Source organism: Pleurodeles waltl, chromosome 1_2 (genome assembly GCF_031143425.1).
Source record: "Pleurodeles waltl isolate 20211129_DDA chromosome 1_2, aPleWal1.hap1.20221129, whole genome shotgun sequence".
NCBI lineage: Eukaryota > Metazoa > Chordata > Amphibia > Caudata > Salamandridae > Pleurodeles > Pleurodeles waltl.
In genome coordinates this window covers 880160572-880188146 of record NC_090437.1, presented here as the reverse complement: position 1 = coordinate 880188146, position 27575 = coordinate 880160572, and the positions used below count along the sequence as shown (strand labels likewise).

General features: G+C 43.0%; 1 protein-coding gene and 1 long non-coding RNA gene across 2 annotated transcripts; one reads left to right on the top strand and one right to left on the bottom strand.

The window, feature by feature from the left end:
• Positions 1-9755: 9755 nt before the first annotated feature.
• Positions 9756-18347, bottom strand: ING2 (inhibitor of growth family member 2). The gene is made up of 2 exons (XM_069199297.1): positions 18023-18347; positions 9756-11160 (listed from the first exon to the last, which is right to left on the bottom strand). The coding sequence occupies exons 1-2, from the start codon at positions 18198-18200 to the stop codon at positions 10490-10492; spliced, it is 849 nt and encodes a 282-aa protein (XP_069055398.1). The 5' UTR covers positions 18201-18347; the 3' UTR covers positions 9756-10489.
• Positions 18348-18401: 54 nt separating this feature from the next.
• Positions 18402-26737, top strand: LOC138245584 (uncharacterized). Its single transcript, XR_011194146.1, has 2 exons — positions 18402-18823; positions 21381-26737. It is a non-coding gene; the product is annotated as an uncharacterized lncRNA (long non-coding RNA).
• Positions 26738-27575: the final 838 nt, after the last annotated feature.

The window sequence follows — 27575 nt, the reverse complement described above, 5'->3', positions numbered from 1 at the left end:
TCGCACTGGCCTGGGGTTCAGTTGTGCTGGCTGCAGCAGTCTGACCACAGCTGAAACTCACTTAGTCCGGGCTGCAAGCAGCAGTTATATTTCTTTTTTGCGGTGCTGCCTGTGCCTCCAGTTTGGAGCATGCCGCATTGACCAAGCGCAACCACTGACTTAATTTTGGGATAAATTGAACGCTGTATAGGTTTTTTTTTTTTTTTTGTGAGGGGCACCCCAACTTTAAGTCGTGCAGACATGCACTGTCCTACAGTACTGTGCAAGCTGTTGCCACAGCTACTCTCTTACCCAGACAGTGCCTGCCTCAGCATATAGTTGGATCCCTGCACCTAAGCCAGCTCTCACTCCCAGGCAGCATTAGAAAAAGAAAGCAGTGTGAAGTGGGTGCACACATTAATTAAGCCTTCAGGTCCATAGGGGCACAACACAGGATGTTATACCACAGGGTCGGGAAGCGCTATCACATGGCTCTCCGTGCTCAGACTGTCATCCCCTCCTCCAACCCTCCTTCCCTTACCACCCAACATGACTGAAGCCAACAACAGCTGCAAACTAACATACCCAGGAGTCACCCACAAACCTTTGGTTTGCTAATCACTGTTTAATATTATTTAGTCACCAAAAAAATGTTTTGCCATGGAAATTTATGATTGTCAATGATGAGAAGTACCAGGTTCTAGACATTTCTCTCAGGATGAGGTCCTTACACCTAGAAAATTTTGACCAGGGGGGCTCTTTGCATCGAAGTATGAAGACCTCTGGTATTTAACAGCTAATTTGGCATATTGAGGATTCCAAAATTCCTACTGTGGATGTCAAGTACTTTGCTACATACCAGAAATGCAGTCTTTGCAAGATTAAAGATTACCATAGCATACAGGATCCACTAGTATATTTGAGGAGGGGGATTTGGGGGAAGGGGAAAAGGAGGAGTGTTGTCCATGAGGTACATGGGCAAACAGGGATCCCTGCTGTTCTGGAAACCAATCATTTGAAAAGAGGGGGGTCACAACTCACACTTAAAAGCTTTAGGATTCTACCTACTAAAAAGAAGCATGTCAGCTAGTATAAATCAGAGAGGAATCGGTGGACATTTTTAAGCAAAATCTATGGATTTCTGTTGTGAAGTTCCAATAAAGCATCTCAGAAATGGCAGTGGTTCCCAATCTGTGCGCAGCAGCACCTCTGTGCACCCTAAAAACTAGCCAGGGGCATCACGCCCCAAGTACACAGCTTGGGAACCACTGTATGGCTTTGGAATGCCACAATGCGTGCTTTGAACGCTCACTCTGGCTGTGAGACCGCTGGGCTCTTTAAAGTCCCGCCTCTTTAAAATAATTATGTAATGAATTTGCACAGAAAGCTCTACTCTGGCTTGTGTGCAGTGTCTGGTTTCTTGTCAGGCCCTGCAACCGCTCGGCGTGTGCTACAAGTTTCTGCTACAATAAACAGCTGCCGTGGCCCTTTAAAATTGGGGAGGCTTTACTTTTTCAATAGGCGCCGCCAGCTGCAGGGCTCCCAACCTGCACTATGTGGCACACGGAATAAGACCCTCTATCTCGGAGGCGTGTGGAGTCAAGGAGTGTGGGTTTTATCAGTTTTGAGAAAGCATCCTATATAATTAATTTGATGTTAACAGTGTTTCCAGGACAAACCTGCGAGGTCGATGTTAGAAAGTGGGAGGAATGTGGTATTATTTGGACAAAATGTCCTTTTAATGAAAGCAAAGCGTTTCAGCCGTCTAGATGACTTTTAGCAAAGCACTGTGCAAAAATTAAAAACCTTCACACATAGTAATGTATTTAGGGCCTGATTTATACTTTTGTAGCGCCGCATTTGCGTCATTTTTTTTTACGCAAAAGCAGCGCAAACTTACCAAATATAATTGCATTTTGTAAATTTGCTCCGCTTTTGCGTCACAAAATGACGCAAATGCGGCGTTAAAAAAGTATAAATCAGGCCCTTAGTGTGTCTATCAATTGCAACAGAATCTCAAGAATTATAACGACTTTTGATAACTTTCGAAATGGGATTTTGATTCTGTATTCTTTACACCCGTTACCATTTAAATGCACACGGTGTATGTCCACAACTGCGCACTGCGGCACAATAACCTGTTATATAGTTTGAAAAAGAGCACTGCATTTATCACCTGTAGAGTTTCTTAAATGAAAAGCATCTACATCCAGGTGTACGGCATTAGGAGTCAGTGCTTTTATTGAGGTGTATTATGTTGCAGACTGTAACTCCTGAAGCCGAAGGGTTTAGGTCACCACAAAAGTATAAGATATATTGGTATGCCATATTTTCCATCAGCTATGCGTTTTACACTACTGCATTTTGAACACTTCTCAAATGTATCAGAAACTGTCTGTAACCGCACGAAGTCATTTTGTAGATATCAAAAGCATATACATTTTTGGCAGTGATTTTTCACCCTTGCCGAAATTTAAGTTTCCCGGTTGACGTTCACCTTTTCCCGAGACAATTTTTTCTTTTGCATTTCACAATTATTTTTACCACATAGTAGGCAGGATACTTCTCACACAAGTGAGAACATGGTCTGCTGAAAACGCATGCAGAAGTTTTCGCTGCAGGTGATCCTTTGCACGTTTCAAAGCAGAATGTGAAATGTAGGCAGAATTGTTTTCTTGGTTTATATTCTGTGGAACTTTTCTATTGTGCAGGACAATAACTTCATCTCTTGTCTGCATAGTATAATGTATGCAGAACTATTTTGTTAAAAAAAGAGTCCGTCCAACATAAATTGTTGCAAAATGAGCAAAGAGGAAAACTCGTAACCTTCACAGGGTTGAACAGTTTTGCATAGATTAGTGTTTACCCTCTGCATGCGCTTCAAGAATTTCTAAAAGGCTAGACTACACTGTAAAAACACTGACCATGTTGGATGTGGGCAAAGGGAACAGTATCCTCTGTGCAAGGGGAATTCCTTGGTCCATGCTCAACACAGTTACAGCGAAATTAAATTGCGAGGCTCCAGTATTTATGATTATAATACCTTCACTGGTTAATCCCAATTATTTCAGGGAGAAGGCTGGGCTTACTCCCCCAGCCCGTTACTCCTACAGCAGATCATTCGCCATACTATAACTGAAGCAGGGATGTGGAATTCCTATAGCCTGACGCCTATGTTTTCATGTTTATTTTGCCCTTGGGACAAGTAGCAGCCCACTGCAGCATAAACCCTTTGGCTGCCAGTTTACAGGAGGCAGGAAACAGCACTATCCGCAAATAAGGTAATATTTGTGTCCCTATGTCAATGATGTTCAAACTTGTATTTACGGGTCACTAATGTAAGGTCTTTATTATGAAGGTCAGCACTCTAAGAAAATGTTGTTAACCCGGACTGCACTAGTGACAGTCGTTCCAGTACAAAAATATGTATACACAAATGCAAGTTTGATAATATCAGAGTACATATAATGGTCCCAGCATGCTCTCTGGAATGATGCTAATATTTGCAGGAGCTTGAAAGTAAGATTGGCGATGCTTTGCTTTCAAAATAAAATATTCACAAAAAACTGCAACCAGGGAAAAAAAAATCATTTTGCTAAAACCACTGACATTTAGGTACCATATCTTTGAAGCATCATTCAGTAAAATGTGTTGTTGTATGCTAGTATTTCCAGAAAAATGTTGGAAAGATCAGTGTAACCAGTTCCAAAGAGATTATGGGAAACATGAAAATAGACTAGCTTTGGCAAAACCAATAGGTCTGACACTGGTGATTAGCCTTTTGGTTTTGTCGGTAAGTGTCTTGTTTTGACTAGGTTTTTGTAAAACTTTATTGGTGAAGGAGCTGCCAGGCCATCACTATCATAAACACTGGCAAAAAGCAAAAATATTTTTGGTCTCAAAAAGCACACCTTGCCACAGCAATTCAGGACACTGACCTAAACTTATTTATGTGCCAATATGCTCCTTGTGAAAAGATAGAATGCCTTCAATCAAAGTGAAAAGAGAGGAGAGAGAAAATTTTAATTATAACAAGTCTTGGATAACTAATTTGGGGTCCAGTTATTAACGTGTTCTGTGCCGGGGACGTAATGCTTACATCCGCCGGCACAGTGCTCCTGTGCCAAGAACGTAATAATTACGTCCTGGCACATGAGCTCGGAGGGCCATGGGCTTCCCTCCCACCTCCCCAGGGCAGGAATGGAAGGGGAAGCCCTTCCCCTTCCACCCCGACCCCTCCCTCCCGACTCCCCCCCCGTGACGTCAGCGCACAATTGTGCACTGACCTCATCAGAGGCCACCTCTTGCGATCGGAAGAAAATGCAAAACATTTCTCTTCCGATCATGTGAGGGGGGCCTGAGAGGCTTCAAAGGGAAGGAAAGGAATTTCCTTCCATTTGAAGCCTCTCCGAGCATTTCAGCAGTCAGATCGTGAAGCAATCTGGCTGCTGAAATGCCCACTAGACACCAGGGATTATTTCCAATAAAGAAATTGGCATAAGGGGAGCGACCCTGTGTGGAAATCACACATTTTTCCCACATTTTTGTGATGAAACACAGGACTCCACAAAATTCCTACCACTCATCATTGTCTCATATATACAGATAAAAGTTCTGCTGCATTTGTCAGCCTAAAAATGTTTGGGTTTTTTCAAACTGCCTTTTTGGACCCACTTTGGTTCACCCTGAATTTATTTCTGAAATGCTTTTGGCTCTTCCCTGTCACAAATACTTGGCACACCTACACAAGTGAGGTATAATTTTTACTGGGAGACTGAGGGGAACGTTGGGTGGTAGGAAATATGTCCCGGTGCGGTGATCCCACACAGAAATATGGGGTAAATGTGATTTTCTTTAGCTAAATTTGAGGTTTGCTGAGGGTTCTGGGTAACAAAACATTAGGGGATCCACAGAAATAACACCTCCGTGGACTCCCTCAGGTGTCTAGTTTTCAGAAATGTCTGGGTTTGGTAGGTTTCCCTAGATGGCTGCTGAGCCAAAGACCAAAAACGCAGGTGCTACCCACAAAAACAGGTAGTTTTGTAACTGATAATTTTGTTGTGTCCAGATAGTGTTTTTGGGCATTTCCTTTCGCGGGCGCTAGGCCTACCCACACAAGTGAGGTACCATTTTTATTAGGAAACTTGGGGGAACGCTGTGTGGAAGGAAATTTGTGGCTCCTTTCAGATTCCAGAACTTTCGGTCACCAAAATGTGAGGAAAAAGTGTTTTTTTAGCCTAATTTTGAGGTTTGCAAAGGATTCTGGGTAACAGAACCTGGTGAGAGCCCCACAAGTCACCCCACCTTGGATTCCCCTAGGTGTCTATTTTAAAAAAATGCACAGGTTTGGTAGGTTTCCCTAGGTGCCAGCTGAGCTAGGGGCCAAAATCTACAGCTAGGCACTTTGCAAGAAACACGTCAGATTTCAATGTAAAAATGTGATGTGTCCATGTTGCGTTTCCTGTCGTGAGTATTAGGCCTACCCACGCAAGTGAGGTGCCATTTTTATCGGGAGACTTGGGGAACACAGAATAGCAAAACAAGTGTTATTGCCGCTTGTCTTTCTCTACATTTTTTTCCTTCCAAATGTAAGACAGTGTGTAAAAAGGGCGTCTATTTGAGAAATGCCCTGTAATTTACATGCCGGCACCCCGGAATTCAGAGATGTGCAAATAACCACTGCTTCTCAACACCTTATCTTGTGCCCATTTTGGAAATACAAAGGTTTTCTTGATACCTATTTCTCACTTTTTATAGTTCACAAAATGAATTGCTGTATGCCCGGTATAAAATGAAAACCTGTTGCAAAGTGCAGCTCCTTTATTGGCTCTGAGTACCTAGAGTTCTCGATGAACCTACAAGTCCTATATATCCCTGCAACCAAGAAGAGTCTAGCAGACATAACGGTTTATTGCTTTTGAAAATATGACACTGCAGGAAAAGGTTACAGAGTAAAACGTGGAGAAAAATGGCTGTCTTTTTCACCTCAATTTCAATACTTTTTTTTTTTATTTCAGCTGTTATTTTCTGTGGGATCTACACAAATTACCCCTTGCTGAATTCAGAATTTTGTCTACTTTTCAGAAATGTGTAGCTTTCTGGGATCCAATATTGGTTTTACACCAATTTGTGTCACTAACTGGAAGGAGGCTGAAAGCACACAAAAAAAATAAATAGTAAAAATGGGGTGTGTCCCAGTAAAATGCCAAAATTGTGCTGAAAAATATGGTTTTCTGATTCAAGTCTGTCTGTTCCTGAAAGCTGGGAGGATGGTGATTTTTGCTTTGCAAACCCTTTGTTGATGCCATTTTCAGGGAAGAAAAAAAAAAAAAAAAACACACACACAAGCCTTCTTCTGCAGCCCTTTTCCCCCATGTTTGTTTTTTTAATCCGAAATTTTTGCTGTATTTTGGCTAATTTCTTGGTTTCCCTCAGGGAAACCCACAACTCTGGGTACCCCTAGAATCCCTAGGAAGTTGGGAAAAAAAAGGACGCAAATTTGGTGTGGATAGCTTATGTGGACAAAAAGTTAGAGGGCTTAAGCGCGAACTGACCCAAATAGCCCAAAAAAAAAAAAAGGCTTGGCACAGGAGGGGATAAGGCCTGGCAGCGAAAGGGGTTAAAGAAAGTCACAACAGTGTACACATTGCATATGTTCTTGCATTAGTGCAGATTTACAGCACTAATAAATCCACAAGAATTTACATAAGTACTCCTAGAAAATATTGATGAACTGAGTTTTAGCATGAACAAATATGCATGTGTACATTTGCTCAGGCACAAATCGGTTGAGTGTTTACAAGTTCTTTTTCCCTCCAAGCACTTTTTTTCCCCGAATGTATGTCGTAACAACACATGCTGGAATAACGCATGCCTGAACAACGTGGTCAGAACAACGACCGCATTGTTACCACTAATGCCTTTACCATGAATGCCTTAACGATTTTTCATTGTAAAGGCATTTCTGGTAAAGGCATTAGTAATAGGCATGCATGGTTCCAGCATGCATCCCCCCACCCCTAAAAATTACCGCGACCCCCCCCCCACACCCTCCCCTTAAACCACATCAACCCCCCCCACCCTTGCCCCTAAAACTACCCCAACCCCCACCTCGTCCCTAAAATTACCTCAACCCCCACCCTGCTCCCAAAACCTAAAACAACCCCCACCCCATCCCTGAAACCTAAAGTACCCCGACCCCCACCTCTAAAACCTAAAACCACCCGCCCCTAAAACTACCCGAGCCCCCCACTCTGCCCCTAAAACCTAAACTCCCCCAATCCCCCCACCCCTAAAAACACCCGACTCCCAACCCACCCCAACCTTATCCCTAAAACAACCCCAACCATGAAACCTAAACTACCCCAACCCTAAAACCTAAACTACCCCAACCCTAAAACCTAAACTACCCCAACCCTAAAACCTAAACTACCCCAACCCCCACCCCTAAAACCACCCCCACCCCTAAAACTTAAACCGCCCAACCTGCCACTAAAATTACCCGACCCCCAACCCACCCCTAAAACCTAAACCACCCGACCCCTGGCCCCTAAAACTAAAAATACCCCTCCTCTCCCGCCCTAAACCTAAACCACCCCGACGCCCCCCTTAAAGCTAAAACACCAACCCCCCCCATCCGCCCCTAAAACTAAAAATACCCTGACCCCCACCCCTAAAACTAAAAATACCCCAACCACTACCCCTAAAACTAAAACCCCAACCCCGCTGCTAAAACTAAAAATACCCCAACCCCTAAAACTAAAAATACCCTGACCCTCCACCCCGCCCCTAAAACCCCAAACCCGTCCCACTTACCTGACTTGTCGCGTCGTCCTCCTCAGCCGACTCCCTTGTTTTGTGCCTTAAGCATGCATGTGCGTTGTTCAGCACATGCGTGGTTAAGGCACAAAACAACGAAGTCGTGGATAACGAAAGCGGTGTTCTGCTTACATTGCCCACGACTTCGTTGTTCCAGAGTCGGCAATCAGGGCGTTTCCCCTTTTTCCCCAACCTGGTAGAGAAGTAACTTTCCAACCTTTCTCTGTATGAGAAAAGCTTACAGAAGAGCTGGTGAAACACCTGAAAACATGCATGTTATTAGGTTTGCACATACTCAAAAGGGCATTCCAACACTAGAACTATTGCTTGCCCCCATCTCCAACCTCAGGATGTAAAGCAGCTGAAAGGTGCCAAAATAAAGAAACTGCTAGTATTCAAACCCTGCAATAGTATGAGCCCTGGCACAATCAGAGTCGCTGTTATCAGAGCCCTTACAAAATGACATTGCTGCCATAATTTGTCGGCGCACTACATGGCACCAAAAGGATAAGTGGATCTTTTTTTTTTTTTTTTTTTAACAGGACAATTAGATTTATGAAGCAACCTGTCCCATGGACAAGTAGATATTTTATAAAATTCCACACTCCTGTTGAAGCCTTAGGTTATTTGGGAAATTCAGCAATTATTTGGAATTACTGATATGGTCCCGAAGACAAGATTGATTTTATGATTCAAGGAAGACATTGAATGTTGCTTTGGGAGACACATCCTTAGTAGTAGGGTAAGGAGAGAAAACAGGTTTGTTATACTGGAGGAACAGAGCTTAATGTTGACTCCAGACATTTTGCTGAGAAAGGCAACAGGGGATTTAGTAAGAGGTAGCAGGTGGGCTATTTACATTTTCTGAAGCCAACAAAATTAGTGAGCTAATGGGGTAGGAGGGAACATAAATGTCTCAATTCTTTAGTGGCAGTGAGGTTATGAGCCAGACAGGCACATATTAATTTATTTCCTTTTATTTCACTTCTATTTGAGAAAGGCAGACAGAGCAAGTAAACTCATTTTTCTGGTACACTGCTAGATGTTTTCCCCATTTTACTCTGTGGTGGACGGGTACCCTGTTCTCTGTTTTCACAACCCTAATCTCCCAACACACGGGTCCATAGCTACCAACAATTTAGGTGCTGGTAGGAATTTTGTCTTTAAACAGTCAAGCTCGTAGGTGACAATTTGAATGAATATGAAACCTATGCACAATGGGCTCGGGGCAACCCTTGAGCGGTGGGTGGTGAAGCTATGGTATTCAAAAGGAGGTGAAATTTTATTGAAACTACTGTAAGGTATGGAAGCAGTATTGCAGCTGGGGTGGTAGTTTCTCAGGGTTGTACTAGTGCTGGCCCGCAGGTTGAAAAAGCATGCAGTATAAAAATATGTAGTGCAATGCGTCTAGTTAAAGTTCGATTCCCGGCTATCATGGGGGAACCACGTTCTATGGTCTCAACCACAGCGCCTCTTACTTATCTAGTTACACTTCATATCACCAGGATCAAGATTAGATATGTATTCTAAAGTTATGTTGATTATGTTTGTCCTTTGGGTGTATAGAAAGCTGCTAAACTGTAACATTTCTACATGGAGGCATTTCTAGGCTCAGTAATTAGGGAAAGACTCAAGGAACAAAGGGTGACATTTTCCTGTCTACCTTACTTCTTCGCAGTTCACGAATCAATCAACACCAATAGCATGACAATAGCTCTGAAAGACAATAAGTGCTATATAAAAATAGGACGACATTGAAAGAAGAAAGAAAAAAAAAAAAAGAAAAAAAAAAAAAAACACACCTACTACTCTGATAAGTGCTACTCCTTAGAAGACAGCAAACTTTCTTCTAAGCAGGTTTATTATGGCTCCTCGTCAGTAGCATCACTTCTATGCGCTCATAGCAATGTAAGGAGTAAGCCACACTATGGCAACAGAACAAATCTCAAAACACTAAACAAATTTCTTAAATATTTATTCTATTAAAAACAAAAATACGGAGGCAGCTGAAAAGATTCTAAGGCCCAAATGATCGCACTAGCTATCAAATTCTGAAAATACTTACATGGTGTACAAAAATGTATAAACCTCTATTGCTTTGGACGACTACCCACCCACCCCCCAAACTTTCTTCCTATGTTACTAGAATACTTTTGGAGTCTGAGCTTATTTCTTAATATAGTGGCCTTGCTTAGGGTTTTCCTATTTCTGCATAGCCAATATATACTGATTGCAAAAGCATAGTATGGCACGCACGAATGAGGGGGGGGTGTAGGTGGTAGAGGGTTTACTAGTGAAGGCTAGCTTCTGTCTACTATGCCTTCCACCCCAATTCAAAGTAAAATAAATAAAAAATAAAATAAAAAAAACACGTACTTTTCAGATAAAGCGTAAAGCTTCTGCCTAAAGCAGTTAACCATTCCTTCGTGACATACAAAAAGAAACTCTGTCCGCAGATACATGTAAACAAGTGAACGGGTAAAGTAGAGCACGGATTCAAAGAAACTATACACTGCCCTTAACTGCTACATGTGCAATGTTGTAAAGCACCTGAATCGCAGTCATTGGACTTCAAAGAAAAAAGGAGACTATACACTTAAACGTTTAAAGTTCTTGCATAGTCCTATGCATGTTTTTTTTTTTTAAAACGTCTTCTGAAATTTACAAAAGGGAAGGAACAAGGCAAAAAAAACTACCTTGATCGTCTATCCTTTTTCAATTTTTCAGAACATTTGTCCATAGTCTTTTCATTATCGCCTCTACATTTAGGGCAGTACCATTTTCCCTTCGGTTTGTAAGTCAATCCAACGCATGAAAAATGAAACCACTCAATTAAGCACTGTTCATTGTCACATCCTATCATCTCCCCATAAGACACCTGCTTGCATAAGCAGTAAGTGGGTTCATTGGGATCTATTGCATATTCAATGGGGGATGCAACACGTTCTGGTTTGGGCTTGGACCGCTTCTTCTTCTTAGTTGATTTGGATTTCTTCTCTTTTGGTGGTGGTTCCTCGCAATCGTCGGTCCCATTGCCCATGTGGCACAAGTCTCTGCCCTCACTGTTCCTTTGCCGGCGTGCTCTTCTAGAGGATCGCTCAGGGTGATTGGATTCCATCTTAGTTTTCTCTAAAGGCTTTTCATTTTCTGGTGGTTCCTGAAAATACTGACAATGGGCATCCATCTGTCGGACATGGTTCTCAACCAGGTCCAGCATTTGAGTCACTATGTGAAGCTTTTCATCTCCCAATTCTTGGCTGCTAATTAGTGCTCGTTGAAGATGCTGCTGTAAACGTTTTTTCTGATTAGGGTCGCTTTCATTCACATGCTGTTCATAGACCTCGTCAATTTCATTTAGAACTTCTGAAAAAAAGCATAACGAAAACGTAAGTCCTGAATAGTCGCAGTAACACTTAATATTTACTCAGCATATTCCTTGGCAAGCAAGCCCAAACTGAATGAAGTAAACTTTCTTTAACATTTGTAGCAATTCCAATGCGAATGGGAAGAAGCAACCAGGCAAACAGTATTTGTTTTTCTTGACAGCGACCCAGACTCCCAGGTGGGTGCTTCACATTTCCCACCCCTAAAGGGAATCAGCAGCATGCTACATTTCAGTCCATTTAACAGAAGGGATTTACTTTCCTAAAGAAAGAAGAAAGATGGTGAATACAGTCCAAAAAAAATGCAGAGTAAATATGAGATTGTTGGGCTTTCACTCAATTCAGAGTACAATATTTCTATGCATAAGCTACACGGAATGCCACTTCCGGCTCAAACCTGATAAACACCCAAAATGACATGCATGCAAGCTTACAACTAACCCGAGCAGGTCAACCAAGCATCTATGATATTGCACGCCTTATTTAACTTTAAGATATCAATTGGAAAAATAAATGATGCAAAAAGGTAAAAAATTATTTGCCTCAATACATACATTTTAATGAAGAAGCCTAGCACAAAAAAAAAAAAAAAAAAAAAAAAAAAAAAAAAGTGAAATTGAGAAGAAAAATAAATATCAAATCTCGAATGAAAACAAGCATTTGCAATGCAACGGTTCTCGCATTTCTCCGAGTTAGAGCTACTAGCAGTTGTAAACTCCCAACCGGACTTTTCTGGCCCCATTAAATGGGAAAAAACTAGCACGATCGTGCAGCTAAACAAGCGAGATCGCGCTGCAAAAAAAAAAAAAAAAAAAGAGAAAAAGTAATCCTAAACTGGAGGGAAAACAGCGAGCCTCTTATGTTTTCAGCACTTGGTCGCTGCGCTCGAGCAGGGCTAACCACCTGAAAAGGCATGACCTATGCATGCCTTCCACTAATGAAAGCATGCAGATTTGAAAAGGCAAGCCCATGAACCAATGAAAGACACTGATGTGACATTGACGGGGCTCTGAGCCCTTTTCTAACTACTATAGCGTCTCGCAAGCGCATGCCAAGCAGGCTTGACCCTAAAAATACTAATACTTAGGATATAATACAAAAGCACTTGTGGGGCCGAGGTTGGTTTAATGAACAAGACCCCCAAAAAGACCAGACAGACATTTAGAACTGAAGAGTACAGTGTATTTTTGGAGAAGCATGTATCTGAATAATAATGTATTTTATCTACCGAAGTGTCCCAGCGCTAAGATCTGGCTCCTAGAGTTCAATAGTTCAAGCTTGCGTTTGGTGATACCACCCATTCCTGAATGCTGCAGGTCTCCAAATGAACAACCATTGGAAAAGCTAAAATGTCTGGGCTTTGGACGTCATCTCTGCTTAAGCTGCAATGTATTACAGTTATTCTTTTGTCCATCATTACAAATGGCTAGTGTTTGATGTGGTAGAGGGGAGATGAGTGGTGTAGAGATAACCCTAATACTAAAGAGACATTTGGAACACCACATGGGCATAGATGAGACAATTTGGATGACACAAGAAGAATAGCTTGCAAAACTGAATTAGCCTCAAGCAATTCCCCTGCTAGATGCAGTTAATTGGGAGCTGAACCAAAGCACTGCATGCTGGCTTAAAGGCAGTACGAACATGCATCACATGTCTCTAAATATATGTTAACAGCAGAAAGTGCAGTGACTTTATTATCTGTTTAGCGAGGTAATGACAGAGACAGTGTTTCTATAGTAGGCAGAGGTGTTGAAGTCTGGCAGATATTAGCATATTCTTGAAAATGAAAGGGATATATTCTCAAATGTTATTGAAAAAAAGTATACATGAAGCAGAAGTTATATTTTCTAACATGTTTATTTAAACCTGGAACAGGATGATAGAAAAGTCAAACAGGCTGCGCACAAACCCACTGTGGCTCCTTTAAATGGAAAGCAATAGCAAAGCCAATAGGTCTGGCCCTTGTTATCTCAAAAATAATGCCTGCTGGGAGCCCAGTCCCCCTAATAATGCTGTAAGTGAGGAGGTGCACGAATGTGAAGTACATAGGGAAGTACTCATGAAGATAAAGAGCATGCAGTGAAACATTCACTGTTGCTAAAGACTAGGGACCAAAATACCCTGGAGGATCTCAGGACAACAACCAGAGTCCAAGCTATCAAACACATGGTGCACACTGTCCAGCGTGAGGATGGTCATGCAGCTCCTCAGCATGATACCCACACAGATGGCTCATTTTTAAGAAAAGGACAACAGTAAGGGTCTTGGAACCAAGAGTGAGAAACATTAGTCAGTAGTTTTCTGTGGCCAAGGAGAAGCCTCTCTGCCATGAAAGGGTGAGTACGAGAGGACGGAACACTACTTTGTTATATTGGATGTTCTTACTTCTTGAGTGGCTCTGGCATGCAGTCCTCAGAGGTAGGAGGAAGGGGAACAATTATCCAAGTGACAGTGGCAACATTGAATTAGGACAATCCTAACACAGATGGACTGAATTGGTGTACTACCCTTGGCTGGTATGAAATTGATGCACTATTCTTGGCTGGTATGAAATTGAAACACTAACCTTGACCTAAGGGCACAACTGGGCGGCCTCTGCTTCTGAGTAGCAGAGTTCACACCCCCTGGCAAAGGAAAGTGTTGGGGGCTATGGAAGGAGTTCTTTGATCCCCAGAGTGGTTGGCCACCCCTATAATAACGGAGATCAGGTGATGCATCTTTTCAATGCAATCCTCCTCAAATACAGAAAATCTGTAAGCAAATATATGCCATACTTGTTTAATGCAGATGTGCCACTTAATGAAAGAGCGTTGCCAACGGATGCCTTGAACAATATGTTTGCTGTGTCTTAGGGCTACTGCAACCTAGCCTTTCAATTAATTTAGTCCAACAAGAGGCTCCGCAATTCCTATTTGTCAAAACAGATAATATGTTTGATTGTGTACTCCTTTTTGGGGTAAAAGGTGCTTTCACATCAAACAAGTGAAACTAAAAGTGTTAAATGCCTGCAGTTTAAATAGTTAAATCACCGATCTGAGTGCTCTCGGCTGTGGTGTATTGGCAGAGTCGGACTAGTCTGTAGGCGATCAGGCAGTGTCACAACTGGTGTGACAGGTCAGTGTGTAGGACTTTTTTTATATAAATACTGTTAGTGGCGAGTTTTATGGCCTGGTGGGCTGTGTTTTTTTTTTTTTTTACTACTGATATTACTCTAAACATTGCTTGAATCAAGCGCACATTCACGCATAGAATTACACAAAAAATGCTGCGGCTACATAATTACGGACGTGCCGCATTATTCATTATCTTTTGCGTAATCTGCAGAGTTTAACAAAAAAAATGTTTTTAGCTTAACCTGTGCAAATGTTACTTCAAATGTAGCACCGTGTTGCTGCACAATGGAAGTCCATTTGGAAAATTTGACTGGACACATTTGTTGCTTATTCCTGTATTCGGATATTAAACTGTCACTAATGAGGTGCAAACAATACTCCGTGTTAACAAGTGTAAACATGACAAATTAAATAATACCAAGACAAAATGTGCCACACTACGTCGCGTAATTTGCCTTTTCTTACTGCATAATCTACTCACCACATAATTTGGCCCTCCCCTGCTGCAAAATTCCACTGGCCCTGGCCATAATGTGCAAGACACCTATGCAGCGTATCTTCACAAATCCAGTCCTGGCCCGATTTGCCAAAATGGCAGCTACCCGATTAGCCAATAGGGCCACTTTTATTTTGATGACAGGGCCTATTTTTTGTTCCTGTCCGACCCTGCCTCCAATACCGAGTATTTTGAGCATACAAAAACTATGGGTACAGTGATCCTGAGAACAATAGAGCCGGGATCCGAGATATTGGTACAAATGGCGTCATACACCTCTGCACCTCCAAATTTCAGCAAAACCACAGAAATCCAGGCACATTTTAACTAAAAATCTTCCCTGGGCCTCCCACTGCACTTCAGCAACCCCTGCAAGGCATGTGTATTTTCTATCTACATATGCCATGGGCTAGCCACACTGCTCTTCAGCAACTTTGAAAGGAACAAGCAGATGGACTTAAACCACCTCACTCTTTCCCAACACATACCATAGTGCCATGAAATGCTGCCCCTTCTCTCCTGGCTGCCCGACTCATTTCGTAGCCTACTTGTGAGCAATGAGGTGGTGACGTCTCTGACTGCCCCAGTCTGTGAAAAAAAGACCACAGGAAGTAAAGGATCTATATGTCTAAAAGCTCCAGGTAAGAGTCCGATATTTTTTTTAAAGGGATCGCTCTCTACCTCCGTTGCCTCTCTGCTTCGTGTCATATTTGGTTAATACATGTTTTTTTTAGTATCCAGCAAGCTTTTTCAACGACTTTAGAGCGCTTTGACAAAAAAAAAAATGGATTATCAGTGTGCAATCAGGTGAGTTAGATGTTAGGAAAGCTACTGAGTTCCAACAAAAATACATTTCGTTGCATTTTATCTAAAGGAGAGGATGAAGCTGAGTTCCAACAAAAATACATTTCGTTGCATTTTATCTAAAGGAGAGGATGAAGCATTATGGTCAGGGAAGCAAAATTTACAACTTCCTGTGATTCTGGGCAAATCACTTAATCTAACTGCAAAAAAAACAAATTATATATATATATATATATATATATATATATATATATATTGAATGCGACCTTCTGTAATGTATGTAATTGGTGCTCATGTAAAGTGCTACAACACCTTTGAGTCGAGTTCCCAAGATTGCAAAAAAGGGAGCCTCGTCTCCGCTTAGGAAGCACTTCCACCCATGTTCTCACAGCCTCATAGGACAGAAAAATACGGAGGTTAATATTATACCAACTCATTAACACTTCCATCATGAACCTTCAAAAGACGAAGAGCAGATCCTGCATAGGTTTAAACTTGTGACCGCCAAGATGCGTTGGGCCTTTGGCAGCAGATGCTTTGACTCTCTGAGCTACCATGCATTACGTAGTTAGGAAGAAAAAAAACCGCATCTGCACAGCCAAATTGTATTGGGTGCCTGAGGCGGACCATGTCCTCTCTCCCAGAAATAGTGTATTCTACGCCCCTGGCGCCAATGCAATACAAACGCCAGAGTTTCAAACACTGAAAAGAAGAACTTCTGCAACGAAACTGATGTGCGGGGACTAAAACATATTTAGAAGGTTAGAGTACAAAATGCCGAAAACGCATCAACATTTGGACAAATGTTTCCAAATAAGAGACGTTAAGCGTGAAGAGAGTTTGGGGCACAGCTTTGCACAGTCTTATCCACTAGGGTCCATGTGATTTTATATGGGAAACGGGTTCAGAATTATACGTGATACCAAAAAATTACGTTGTATTAAAATGTTCGACAAGCAGTGACTTTACTTCCGAGGACAGTATCGGTACTTCTGGAGCAAATAGGTACGCTAAATAGCGAGTCCCAGCAATTTTATATCTCCATTTAAAGCACTGCTTACTCCTACACGCTGCGACGAAACTTACAAGCAACTACCCGTGCCAAAATGGCCGTCGCCAAGTTTACAGGTAACTAGGCAACTAGGGGTGTCTCTTCAACTTCCGGCCCAACTGAAAGTGACGTCAGGTTCTTCACTGTCAATGCAAAGACATTCACCGAGCGCTCATACGGAGCAGAAATTAAGCCTGGGAAGTAACTACCACCACTAACAGCCTAAATTCCGTTCTCAAACGGACACCAGTGAACTAGGAGCTTCTAGCCCTGCCCATCTCTTTCGTTTGCACAGATCACCGAGTACCGAAAGCCACGCTTAGCACTTAGGAAGCCCGATCTTCGACTCCATAGACCACTATTTTCCACTGGCTTACCATTCGGACTTAGCAGACTGGCTAATTGAAACCATTAAGTATCCGTAAGATACATGAAGACCAATCACCCCGGTCCCAAAAGGCTGCTTGTGACAGAAAAATAGCCATTCATCCTAGGATACACCAGGGAACAAAAACATACACACGTAAGAGCAAAAACAGGCATCTCAGTAAACAGAACTACTCGCGCGGCATGTCCTCTTGAAGGAAAATTCCTCCCAAATAAGCTGTAGGACACGCGAACCCACTAGTCTCACCCCCCCCCACCCCACCAAGCCAGTCGAACAGCAAACGTCAGACAATCAACCTCACAGCAGTTTGAAATTGAACAACACAGACAGCTACAATTTAATCACTGGAAACAAATTAGAGCGTGCCAGTTCTCTTGGAAACCATTAGCCATAAACCCTACAGCCGACCCGATTAAACACCGATACTTAAACTGTGCTGTCAAAATGGCGGATCTGCTGTTATAGATACAGACTTCGGTCGGGGGTTCTCTCGTAGCCCATCACAGCCCTGATTCTGTGAACCAATTCATTTGTACCAGTGTGCCACGGATCATAAAGAAAACAAAACTACTGCTCAAAAATTAAAAGTAAATATGGAGAAACGAGGCTCCAGCATCAGTATCCAAAATCATCACCACTGTCAAAACCAATCCGACAACCAGAGAAGAACTGATCCGGCTCTTCTGGTGGATGGCTGCAGCCCTGGCGTCTAGCAGAGCAGCGAGACACTGGAGAGCGAATGTTCCCATGGCTCCGAGTACATTAGATGTCGATACATACACCGAGCACTTCTAACGCCCAGCCTCCAGCATGTGTGTGTGTGTGGGGGGGGGGGAGGGGGGCAAGGGGCGCTCTGACGGCGCTGTAGTAGTAATTGGCCAGGTACGGAGCGGAGACCTGTGCCGCTGCAGATGTGAGCCCCACAACCTGTTGTACGCTGGGTACTGTCTGCACTTCTCGCCCAAGGTGTCTTTGCTTCCTCCTTACCTCGGTAACGGGTGTCTATCTCCCGCAAAAGAGAGACGCTGCGCTGAATCTCAAGAGGCAGGGATTCGACGCAATCAAGGTACTGTTCCACGTACGAAGCCAGTAGGGTGCAATCTTCCTCTATGCCAACTGGGCTGCTGCCGCCGCCCCCAGGGGACCCTTGCTGCGGTCCCAGCATCCTGACAAGGGACCAGCCCAAACTAAAACCGCGCTGAGGGACCGAGATTCGCCATCCTGCTAGGAAGCCCCTGCAGTCTTTCTCTGCCTCTTAACCTCGCCTTTCCCGGTACCGGGGATTCACTCCGCCACTACTGGTTGGGTCCTTCATGCGCATGCGCCAACATATTCCATATAAGGCAATGCACCGACTTTTTGCAATTCCCGCATTTGCTTCCAAAGAACCCTATTGGCTGGTATTAAAGGGCAAAGCACGGGAAGCGGAAATACGCACAACAAAGTCCAGGAAGTTCTACTTTAACTTCAGGCACAGCCCCTCTCAACCCCAGTGCTGTTTCATATTGGAGATTCCTAAGCCGAGCTGTCGCTTCTAATTATTTTAAAGCGTACCTGTGGAGAGACGGTGAATGTTCGAATAATTTATAGGTCACGAGGAATTGTTTTCTGGGCACTGAATAAAAACGCTTGAGGATATCAGATTTGGTTGACAACAGTGTTGCCGACGAAAAATTATGCCCATACGCCAGTGTGTATAGCCAGACTATCAAGTGAGCTTGACACCTTTCTCGGTGAAAAACACAGCAACTTGTTCATGATTTGAGATTCAGGACAGACTTCGAGCTTGTACGTGAATACGAATTTCATACTTTTGTGTACTTTTTTTTTAACCACAGCAGCTCTATACCTGTCTTAAAAATCATTAGAGATTAGTTTTTAAGCGATTTGTACTTATATTTGCTAACGAAAGACTCGACCCCTATTTCAGTGTGTCCGCCCATCAGTGAGGTAGACACATTTCTTAGCCAAAAACACCAGTAGTAATTATAAATATATTTTGTCAGGTTAGCATCAACACAAAACACAATGAAGGCAAATAAGTCACATACATTTTTAGGTACATTCGTGCTGTATACTAAAGTATACAATAGAGTGAGTTCCAGCGGTTTGATTTGTTAGTTGCAGTGCCCATCAAAAATCCTTGCTTGCTAGTGGTTAGTTCTGCCTCTTTGTCCTGCCTTTTTTCACTTTGGGAGCAGCACAAAGTACTGTGTAATTACGCTATGTCCTGTTTATCTCTTCAGTAAGGGACTTTTTTTTGGCATTTGCCTGTTTCACCTCAACAGTGTGGGTGCTTGTTATTTTTTGTTCGCAGTGCGATCTCGCTTGGCAGAAGTCGAGCGCTTTGCATAACATCAACGATGTTTCATAGTTAATTGCACTTTTGCCGGTTACGTAGATAAGTGCCGATAGGTTTCATTCTTGTCTTGAATATTCCTGCACACAATGCCCCTCCCCCCGCTATTACGAAGCATGAAAATACAGCTACTTCTGAGAGGCATGAATCAACGCCGCGCTTCGATGGCTAAAACACTGCTCACCACGCACTTAAGTCCATACACACACCTGCTTTCATGCTTCATAACATTAGCCCCTGTGCGCTAGGTGGCTCATGTGCAGCACACAGTCGAGCACCATGCAGTGGTCAGCAGTGTGCACGGACGGACTCCTGACTGGGTCGTAGGGGGGCTCACAAGTTACTGCTTCTGAACCCAGATACGTTGACAATGGTGCTGAACAGGCCACCAACAGCACTGGCCTTACAAATTCCCTTCATGATATGATGCCACCCCCAGGGCAAGAACTGAAGTAGGAAGTGGTGCAGAGCGGCCAAGATGTGCCTTTTCTTCTTGCTTACAGCTCCAGTCGCTCCTGCGCCATAAATCTTGCTCACAGCCCACAGAGATGCTTGTGTTTGTTTGTATCCTTAGTGTCAGCTAATACCTAAGCCATTAACCGGACCAGTTTAGGCTCCTACTTTCGCAGAGGAACATTAACTTACAGTTAACGTTCGCAGGGAGAGAGGGCGAGAGAAAACACATCGTGAATTTGCATAAGTATATTCATCACTCATGTTTGTCATAATAAAATAGTAAAGTTTTGTTCTTTTTCTTCTGACCGCCTAAAATTTTTGCAGCCTTTTAGCGGTGAAACATTAAAAAAATATATATATTTATTTCTCTCTTTAGAGCAGGGTTGTCATACAGGCGCAAACACCATAAATCATAAAATTGGGGGAAGTGAAGGAGAAGACAGCGCAAGGACAGCAGTTGTTTGTGTAATAAACATCACAGTGTATTAGTTGGCTGGAGAACGGGGGAGGCGCAAACACTTTCGTCCAATACGGAGATTGGGGTGAAAAAACATAAAATGTGCCCTTCAATTGAAAATAATAAGTTGGAAGGATATTATTTGTTTGCTCATATCGGAACAAATTGGAATTGTTTACTTCCTGCCAACCTGTTTTGTGACATGGGGACTCTGTGAACCGAATGGCAAATTGGTTTCAGACTTGGGGGTTGGGGGCATATTTGAGGGGTTTGGGTAGTGGTGTGTATTATTTTTATAATATTTTTTCACCATTAGCTTATCGATCTCGCCTTTAAAAAAAATCTCCCTAACTCACTCCACCTTTCCATTTAAAATCCTGTTTCTTGTGCACTCACTAATCAATGCAAATTTTCCCTGCGTCTGAGTGCATCAGGGCCTCTGACGCTGGGCTGTGGCTCACGTTACTGCTTTCACGCTGACATTCCCCTGGAACCAACAATAAAAAACATAAAATAATTAAAAAACAACCATTCACCCAAACCCACTGCTTTGGAGCACTGCTGCCAACCACTTCCTTGCAGCGAATACCACTACTCAAAAATCCAAAAGGCAAGGCATTCATACCCATGTAGATACTTATATCTATTTGTTTTGCTGTGTAGTTCCCTCCCTCCCCATTTCCCACCCCACCTTCTTATTTTTAGGGTCGAGCGCAAAGCGCTCTATCCCTGCTGTAATCTCTCTGTGGGCTTTTAACCACGCCCATGTCATGCCCATCACTTTCATGGGGCTTGCCTTTTAAAATTCGCTTGCTTTCATTAGTGGAAGGCATGCCTTTTCCGGTGTTTAGCCCTCCTCGAGCGAACCAGACAACTTCTGTAAACATACAAGGCTCTGTGTTTTCCATATGGTTTCTGGACTACTTTTTTCTATTTATTTCCTACGCAGCACAATCTCGCTGGGCAGTAGTCCAGCAATTTGCATCACATCGACTCTGTTACATGGATAATTGCATTGTTGCCGATAATACATTTGACTGCTAGCTAATTTCTGTTTTACTTTTTATTTTCAGTTTATGTGGAAGCCATTTTCGATAGGAAGTTGATGATAGAGGCAACAGGAGCCCCCATTGGATCCAAACCCCTTTTAGTCGCTCCAACCCAACCATCTCCTCTAAGCGGAGGCACATCGTTTGTGGTTGGAGTATGACCAGGAGGCAGATATGAAAGCAATAGATTGGTCCGAAAGATCTGGCAAGAAACAGTGTTGCCTAAAATGTGCCAGGTTATGAGATGGAGACAGCCTTGGAGAAGAAGTGGATACAGAAGACGAGCTGGATCCAAAAGAAGATCTTGGAATGAAGGAATCTGAACTGGAAAGTTAAAAGACATCTCTACGAGGACAGGGAACCAGGACTGAGCTTTGCACAGAGGGGTAATTAAGATCAGTTCCGCCTGTTGCCGGAGCATGAAGGCTGAGACCATCAAGATCATGAGGAAGGGATGGAAAAGGCGTAATGCAGGGGGCTCCTCCAAAGTTGGAGAAAGGCATCCGTATCCAGAGGCTTCAAGTGTGGTCTCCAAGCAAAAAACCTCCTCAATTGGTTGGACAGGCAGTTTGCAAAGAGGTCTGTGTGGCATTGACTCCAGCTTGAAAAACCGTGGGATGCAGTTTCCATTCGTTGGAATCTCGGAGATACCTCAATGTTCCAGTCGGCCATCCTGTTGCTCTGACCCAGAAGTTACTCCGCAGTTACTGAGATCTGATGTTGGAGGCATTAATGCCAGAAGGTCTTCGCATTTTCTGCCAGGACTCAAGATCTTTTCCCTCTAGCTTGTTTATGTAGCAAACCGCTGCAATGTTGTCCATTCTCAGCAGGATGCACCCAGCTAAGTGCGCTACGCAATTTATGTGGAAATTGGCTTCTATCAGGGACCACCGACCTCTGTGGGAGACAACGTCACATCCAGCCTTCCCTCCCCCCACCGGCTGCAGTCTCACTCTAAAACATCATCTGGCCGGGAGCCAAATATGGCTCTGCCATTCAGAGTTAAAGCGATCAGTTCTGAGTAGGATACCCCTTTCTGAAGATGACAGATTTTTAGGCATTGGAGGGACCTGTAGTAAAGAGAGGCCAGGAAGATGGCTTGAATAAAAAAAGCCAACAGCCCTACTATCCTGGCGAGGACCCTCAAAGACAATCTGTTCTTGTGGATGGTGGAGCTAATTTCCATTTGCACTGTTCGTAACTTTTGGGTGTAAGGGATAGTTGATATGACGAAGAGCAGATTGGAACCCTAGGAATTCTATGCAACGAGAGGGAATTAGAACAGATTTCTTTACGTTGATTAGGAAACCTAGGTCTTGGAGGAGCTGAATTTCCTAGTGCAGATGATGTAACAGACTCTGCTCGTCTTGGGCCATTAGGAGAATGTCGTCTAGACATATGATAAGACACACATCTCTGGCGTGTGGATTCTTGAGCACCAGATGCATGACCTTGGTGAAGCACCATGGGACGAAAGAAAGGCTGAAGGGAAGTTCATTAAATCAGAGCCATTGATACCACCACACAAGCTGAAGGCATTTCTGGTGGGGGTAGAAAAATCAGAATGGAGAGGTGTGCGTTCTTCAAGTCGAGGCATACTATCCAGTCCTTTTCCCTGGAATGTCCCGAGGTGAATTCCCTCCATTTTGAATTAGTGGTAAAGAATCCACCCATTGAATTCTTTGAGATTAATCACCAAGAGAGAACCTCCGCCACATTTGGTTTACTGCAAAAGCTTGACTAATCGAGTTGGCAATGGCAGATTGCATCTTTTATCAGAATTTGGTGTATTTCTTCCTTAATAAAGGACCAGTCTTGTTGGGAACCATGGATGGGGGGGTTGAAGAACTCCATTTTGTAGCTGGCCACTGTCTCCAGTACCCATGGATCGGCGGTTAGAGTAGACCAGTTGGTGAGAAACTGTACGGTCCTGTCCCCAAGACAACAAAGGAAGGTTGTATCAGCCTTACCTTGGATGTTTGCTCCTGCGTTGTAGCTGCCCTTGGAGCAGAAGGACCCACTCCTGTAATGAGTGTGACCATGTCTTGCTCTAGCAAGGTAGAAGATGTCTCGGGATTGCATGGGTTAGATATAGCCTCCAGTTGAACTGAAGGACTGGGAGCTGCAAGTGTTTGCTCGGCCTGGCGGTCGCCCTCGGTAACGGCTGGCCTTGGCAAAAAAGCACTGGTGGAACACCTCGTGTCTGGGCCTTGTTGAGTGCAGTACAGGTGTGGACAAATTTGCCTAAATCTTTGACAAACTTGTCTCTGAACAACATCCCATTGGCCAAGGGGCCCGGCTCGGCAGTCGCAAGGTTTGCCAACTTAGGGTCAATGTGTATAAGCACTGATCGCTAGCGTTCCACTGACAACGCACAATTGGCATTACTTAATAGGCACAGTGCTCACTGGGCCAAGCCGGCTAGAGTGTCAGGATCTACTGGTGTATCTGTCTCCTTGGCGGTCACCGCCATGTCAAGAATCTTGTATAATGGCCCATGAGATGTAGGACCTTGTCCTGACAGGCCTTCCTGGACCTGTCGATCCCTTTCTTGGGATCCTTAGTTGATCTTTTGAGAAAGTGACTAGGTTGGGGGTCAAGTTAATTAGTCTCTGCTACTTTGTCTGGGATGTCTGGTCCGAGGCACTCTGAGCGGAGTTGGTTGAGTACATCCTGGTCATAGCTCTTGCAGAGTCAGTGGTGGGCATAGAAACTGCGGGGAGGGGAGTCCAGTCCGATTAGGGGTGGTGGATGATGGCATTTATATCAAAATCCAAGGAAGTGCCAGGGTCAGAAGGGACATAGGAGGGGGCAGGCGTGTGATGGCCGCGCTGGCTCCTGCATCATCATTTGGAGCATTGATAATATTCAGTGTCAGAGGAAAGCGCATGTGTGTGTGCCGTCCGTGTCGTCATCTGGCATGAGTAGGAAGTGGAACGACTACTAGTGGACTAGTCCAGGCGGCCGGAGAAGGGAGCTTGAAAGCAATATCCTGAAGACCCTAAGGAAGCGTCCTATGATGGCTTGTACTTGCCCAGGCAAAATACATGGGAGAGGCGATTTGAGCTCAGCTGCAGTGGCAGCAGCAGTGTGTGAGCCGGCTCATTCTTGCTGAGTCAAAGCATGTAGCTTCCAATACCCAATACAGTTCAGGGATCCCACTGCACATTGGACGACCGCAAGATTGAGGCAGGACTGGATAGGTCCTCACACTGAAGTGCTCTGCCTCCCCACCTACCCATTCAGGTATAGCTGGGCCGTGGTAAGAGCAGGGACTCTCACATGCAACACAGAGTGGGAAAAGCCAAGATTAGAATAACAGTAACAGCAAAAAGTCACTTATCTGTTGATCAAGTAGAAAAGAAAGAGGAAGTTCCGCTCGCTATGGTGAGTCATATTTTATCAGGTCGAGCTATTTATACGACCTTCTCTACCCTTCTGCCATGTTGATAAAGAACAGGTTATCTGTTCAGTCAGAAAGTGAAGGAGGCCTTTAAATCTTATTCTTGTCACCTTGTTTCCTTCTGACTGCAGAATTCCAGGATTTTGTCAGTTTTTTCCTAACACATAAAATTTAAGTAGTAAAGTCAACTATACACACATTTCAAAATATATTTCAGTAGGTGTGAAAGCCCATTGTTTGTACTTCTGTATGATATAAAAAATATTTTAATAGGATGAAAACAATCAGAACACTTTACTTGGTGATGTGCACAGAATACATGTCTTCTGAAACCCGATTTTCACAGACTTGTTAATACATTATATAGTTTTATCAGTAAAGCTCCAAGTTAGTAGGGAGGTTTTTGGACATTTCATGGAAATCTTCTCTCTGTAAATGACAGTGTGTGACCACATCATGCTTTAGTAATATACTTATTAAAAATGAGTTTTAAACATAAGCGTAGAAACACTCCTGCCCTGGTAGCAATGCTGTTCGTAAACTAAGAGGCAAGTAATGGATCATGTGTCCCCTATATGTGGGCTAGATTCTTCTTATATATGGAGCAATGTTTAGTCCATTTAATCAAACAAAGCATTTTTTTTGTACAGCAGAAATGCTCAGCTCACATATTTAAAGGTACACTCGTATGTGAGAATGAAGAAAAAGGTGACTGTAAAGTAAAATCTTTGTCTAGGGTCACACAATTGAGCTCCATTTACAGGTTAAGTACATTACAGTTATTGTGAGTGGAGTATTCAAGTTACTCAACCTGCAGGTCTAGCAACATTTTAATGATTTTTTGAGGCCTGCAAGAGATGTTGTCATGTTGGGACTTGTGGGAAATGTGGTTTAATAAAAAAGTTTAATTTGATTGGCTGCTGCAAGTTTTGCAATAATATATAACATAGAAGGAGAAGCATAATCCGAAGCCTCCGGTCCTGACACAGACCCAAGTTACCCTAAGAATATTTCCCAAACTTATGGGGATTCTACAGACCTAGCCATTAATTTGCCTTAGATTAATCCAGGACCTCCTTTAAAGAAATGTCAAACAAATTCAAACATTTTTGAAAGGTATGGCCTCACACACCCCCTGGTGTCATGTTTCATCATTGGCCATCCCACCACGCCACCACATTCTCTAGTGGTAGGTTGGCTTTTCCAGTTCAATACTTGGGAGCCTGTCCTGATGGAAGAAGGGGTGGGATCCACACAAGACGTATGTAAATTAAAAATCCCAGGAACAATTAACAAGATCTTTCTTTATTTGGTCTCCTCCCGACCAGATGCTTGGAATAGGTGAACCAGCTGGGTATAACCTTTGACGAATGTGGGGCTACAAGGCCACCCTCGTCTACAGGGGTGTAGAATTTAATAAAATATCTACTTGTCAGTGGGACAGATTGCCTTATAAATGTACTTGTCCCGTAAAATAAAATCTACTTGTCCCTTTGCTGCCATGTAGTGCGGTGACAAATCATGGCAGCAATCTCATTATATAAGAGCTTTGATAAAAGCCTCTCTGATTATGCCAGGGCAGTACTACAGTAGAGTGTGAATACTAGCAATTTCCTTATTTTGCCACCTTTCCGTAGATCCACATACTGGGGCTGGAGCAGTAAACAATCGTTCCAGGGTTAGAATGCCCTTTTGAGTCTGTGCCATCCTAGTAACTTGCATGTTTAAAGGGTTTTCACCAGCTCCTCTAAGCATTTCCCATATTTACTCCTGAGAAGGGTCAAAATTTAAACTTCTTTCAGGATTGGGAAAAACGTGGTTGGCGGGAAAGTGAGCTTGTAAATACTCATTAGATTTTCTCATGATTAAATCTACACATGCATATTTGTTTGTGCTCAAATACAGTTCGAAAATATTTTCAATTATTGTGAATTCATGAATTATGTAAATCTGCACTAATGTAAAGACATATACCCCAGGTGCATTTTTGTGACTTTCTTTAAGAATTGGGCCCCTAATTATGTCTGGCATTAACCAAGACCTTTTGTTTTTATTCAAATTCTATCTCTCTCTATCGGCTGACTTCACTGTGAATGATCGCAATGTGCTCTTCCATAAAGAGCACATAAAGTAGTTTTGTTCAGTGCCAGGAACTTCTGTGGCAATGTGTGCTTTTTGAGACCAAAAATATTTTTTTGCAGTTTTGCTAATATCTGTTACAATGGTGAGGGCCCAGCAGCTCCCACAACAATAAGGTTTTTCAAAAGTCATATCAAACCAAGACACGCATTGACAAAACCAAAAGACTGACATCCACTCTCAGACCTATTGGACTTGTCAATGCTTGTTTATTTTCATGGTTTACATAATTGTATTAAAACTGGTAACTCTGACTTTCCATTGTGAATATTGTTTGGAAATACTAGCATGCATCAACGCATTTTGCTAAATGATGCTTCAAAGCAATTGCACCTAAAACTTCCCAGTATTTTAGTAAATGTTTTTATTCCTATCTGCATTTTTGTGAGCATATTGACAGTAAAGATAATCAATTTTGCTTTCAAGCTTCGGGAAATATTTGCATCTAGTCAGAGAGCATTCTAGGAGCATTATACGTAGCCTCATATTGTTAAACTCTGCAAATGTGTGTACATTAGTTTTTGCTGAAACCACTGGCAGTACTGCAGGCCAAGCTTACAACATTTATTTAGAGTGCTCACTCTAATAGTAAAGGCTTTACATTAATGATCTATACATACAAGTTCAAAGAGCAGTAACGTGTTAACAAATAATAACTCTACTGCAAACAATTTCCT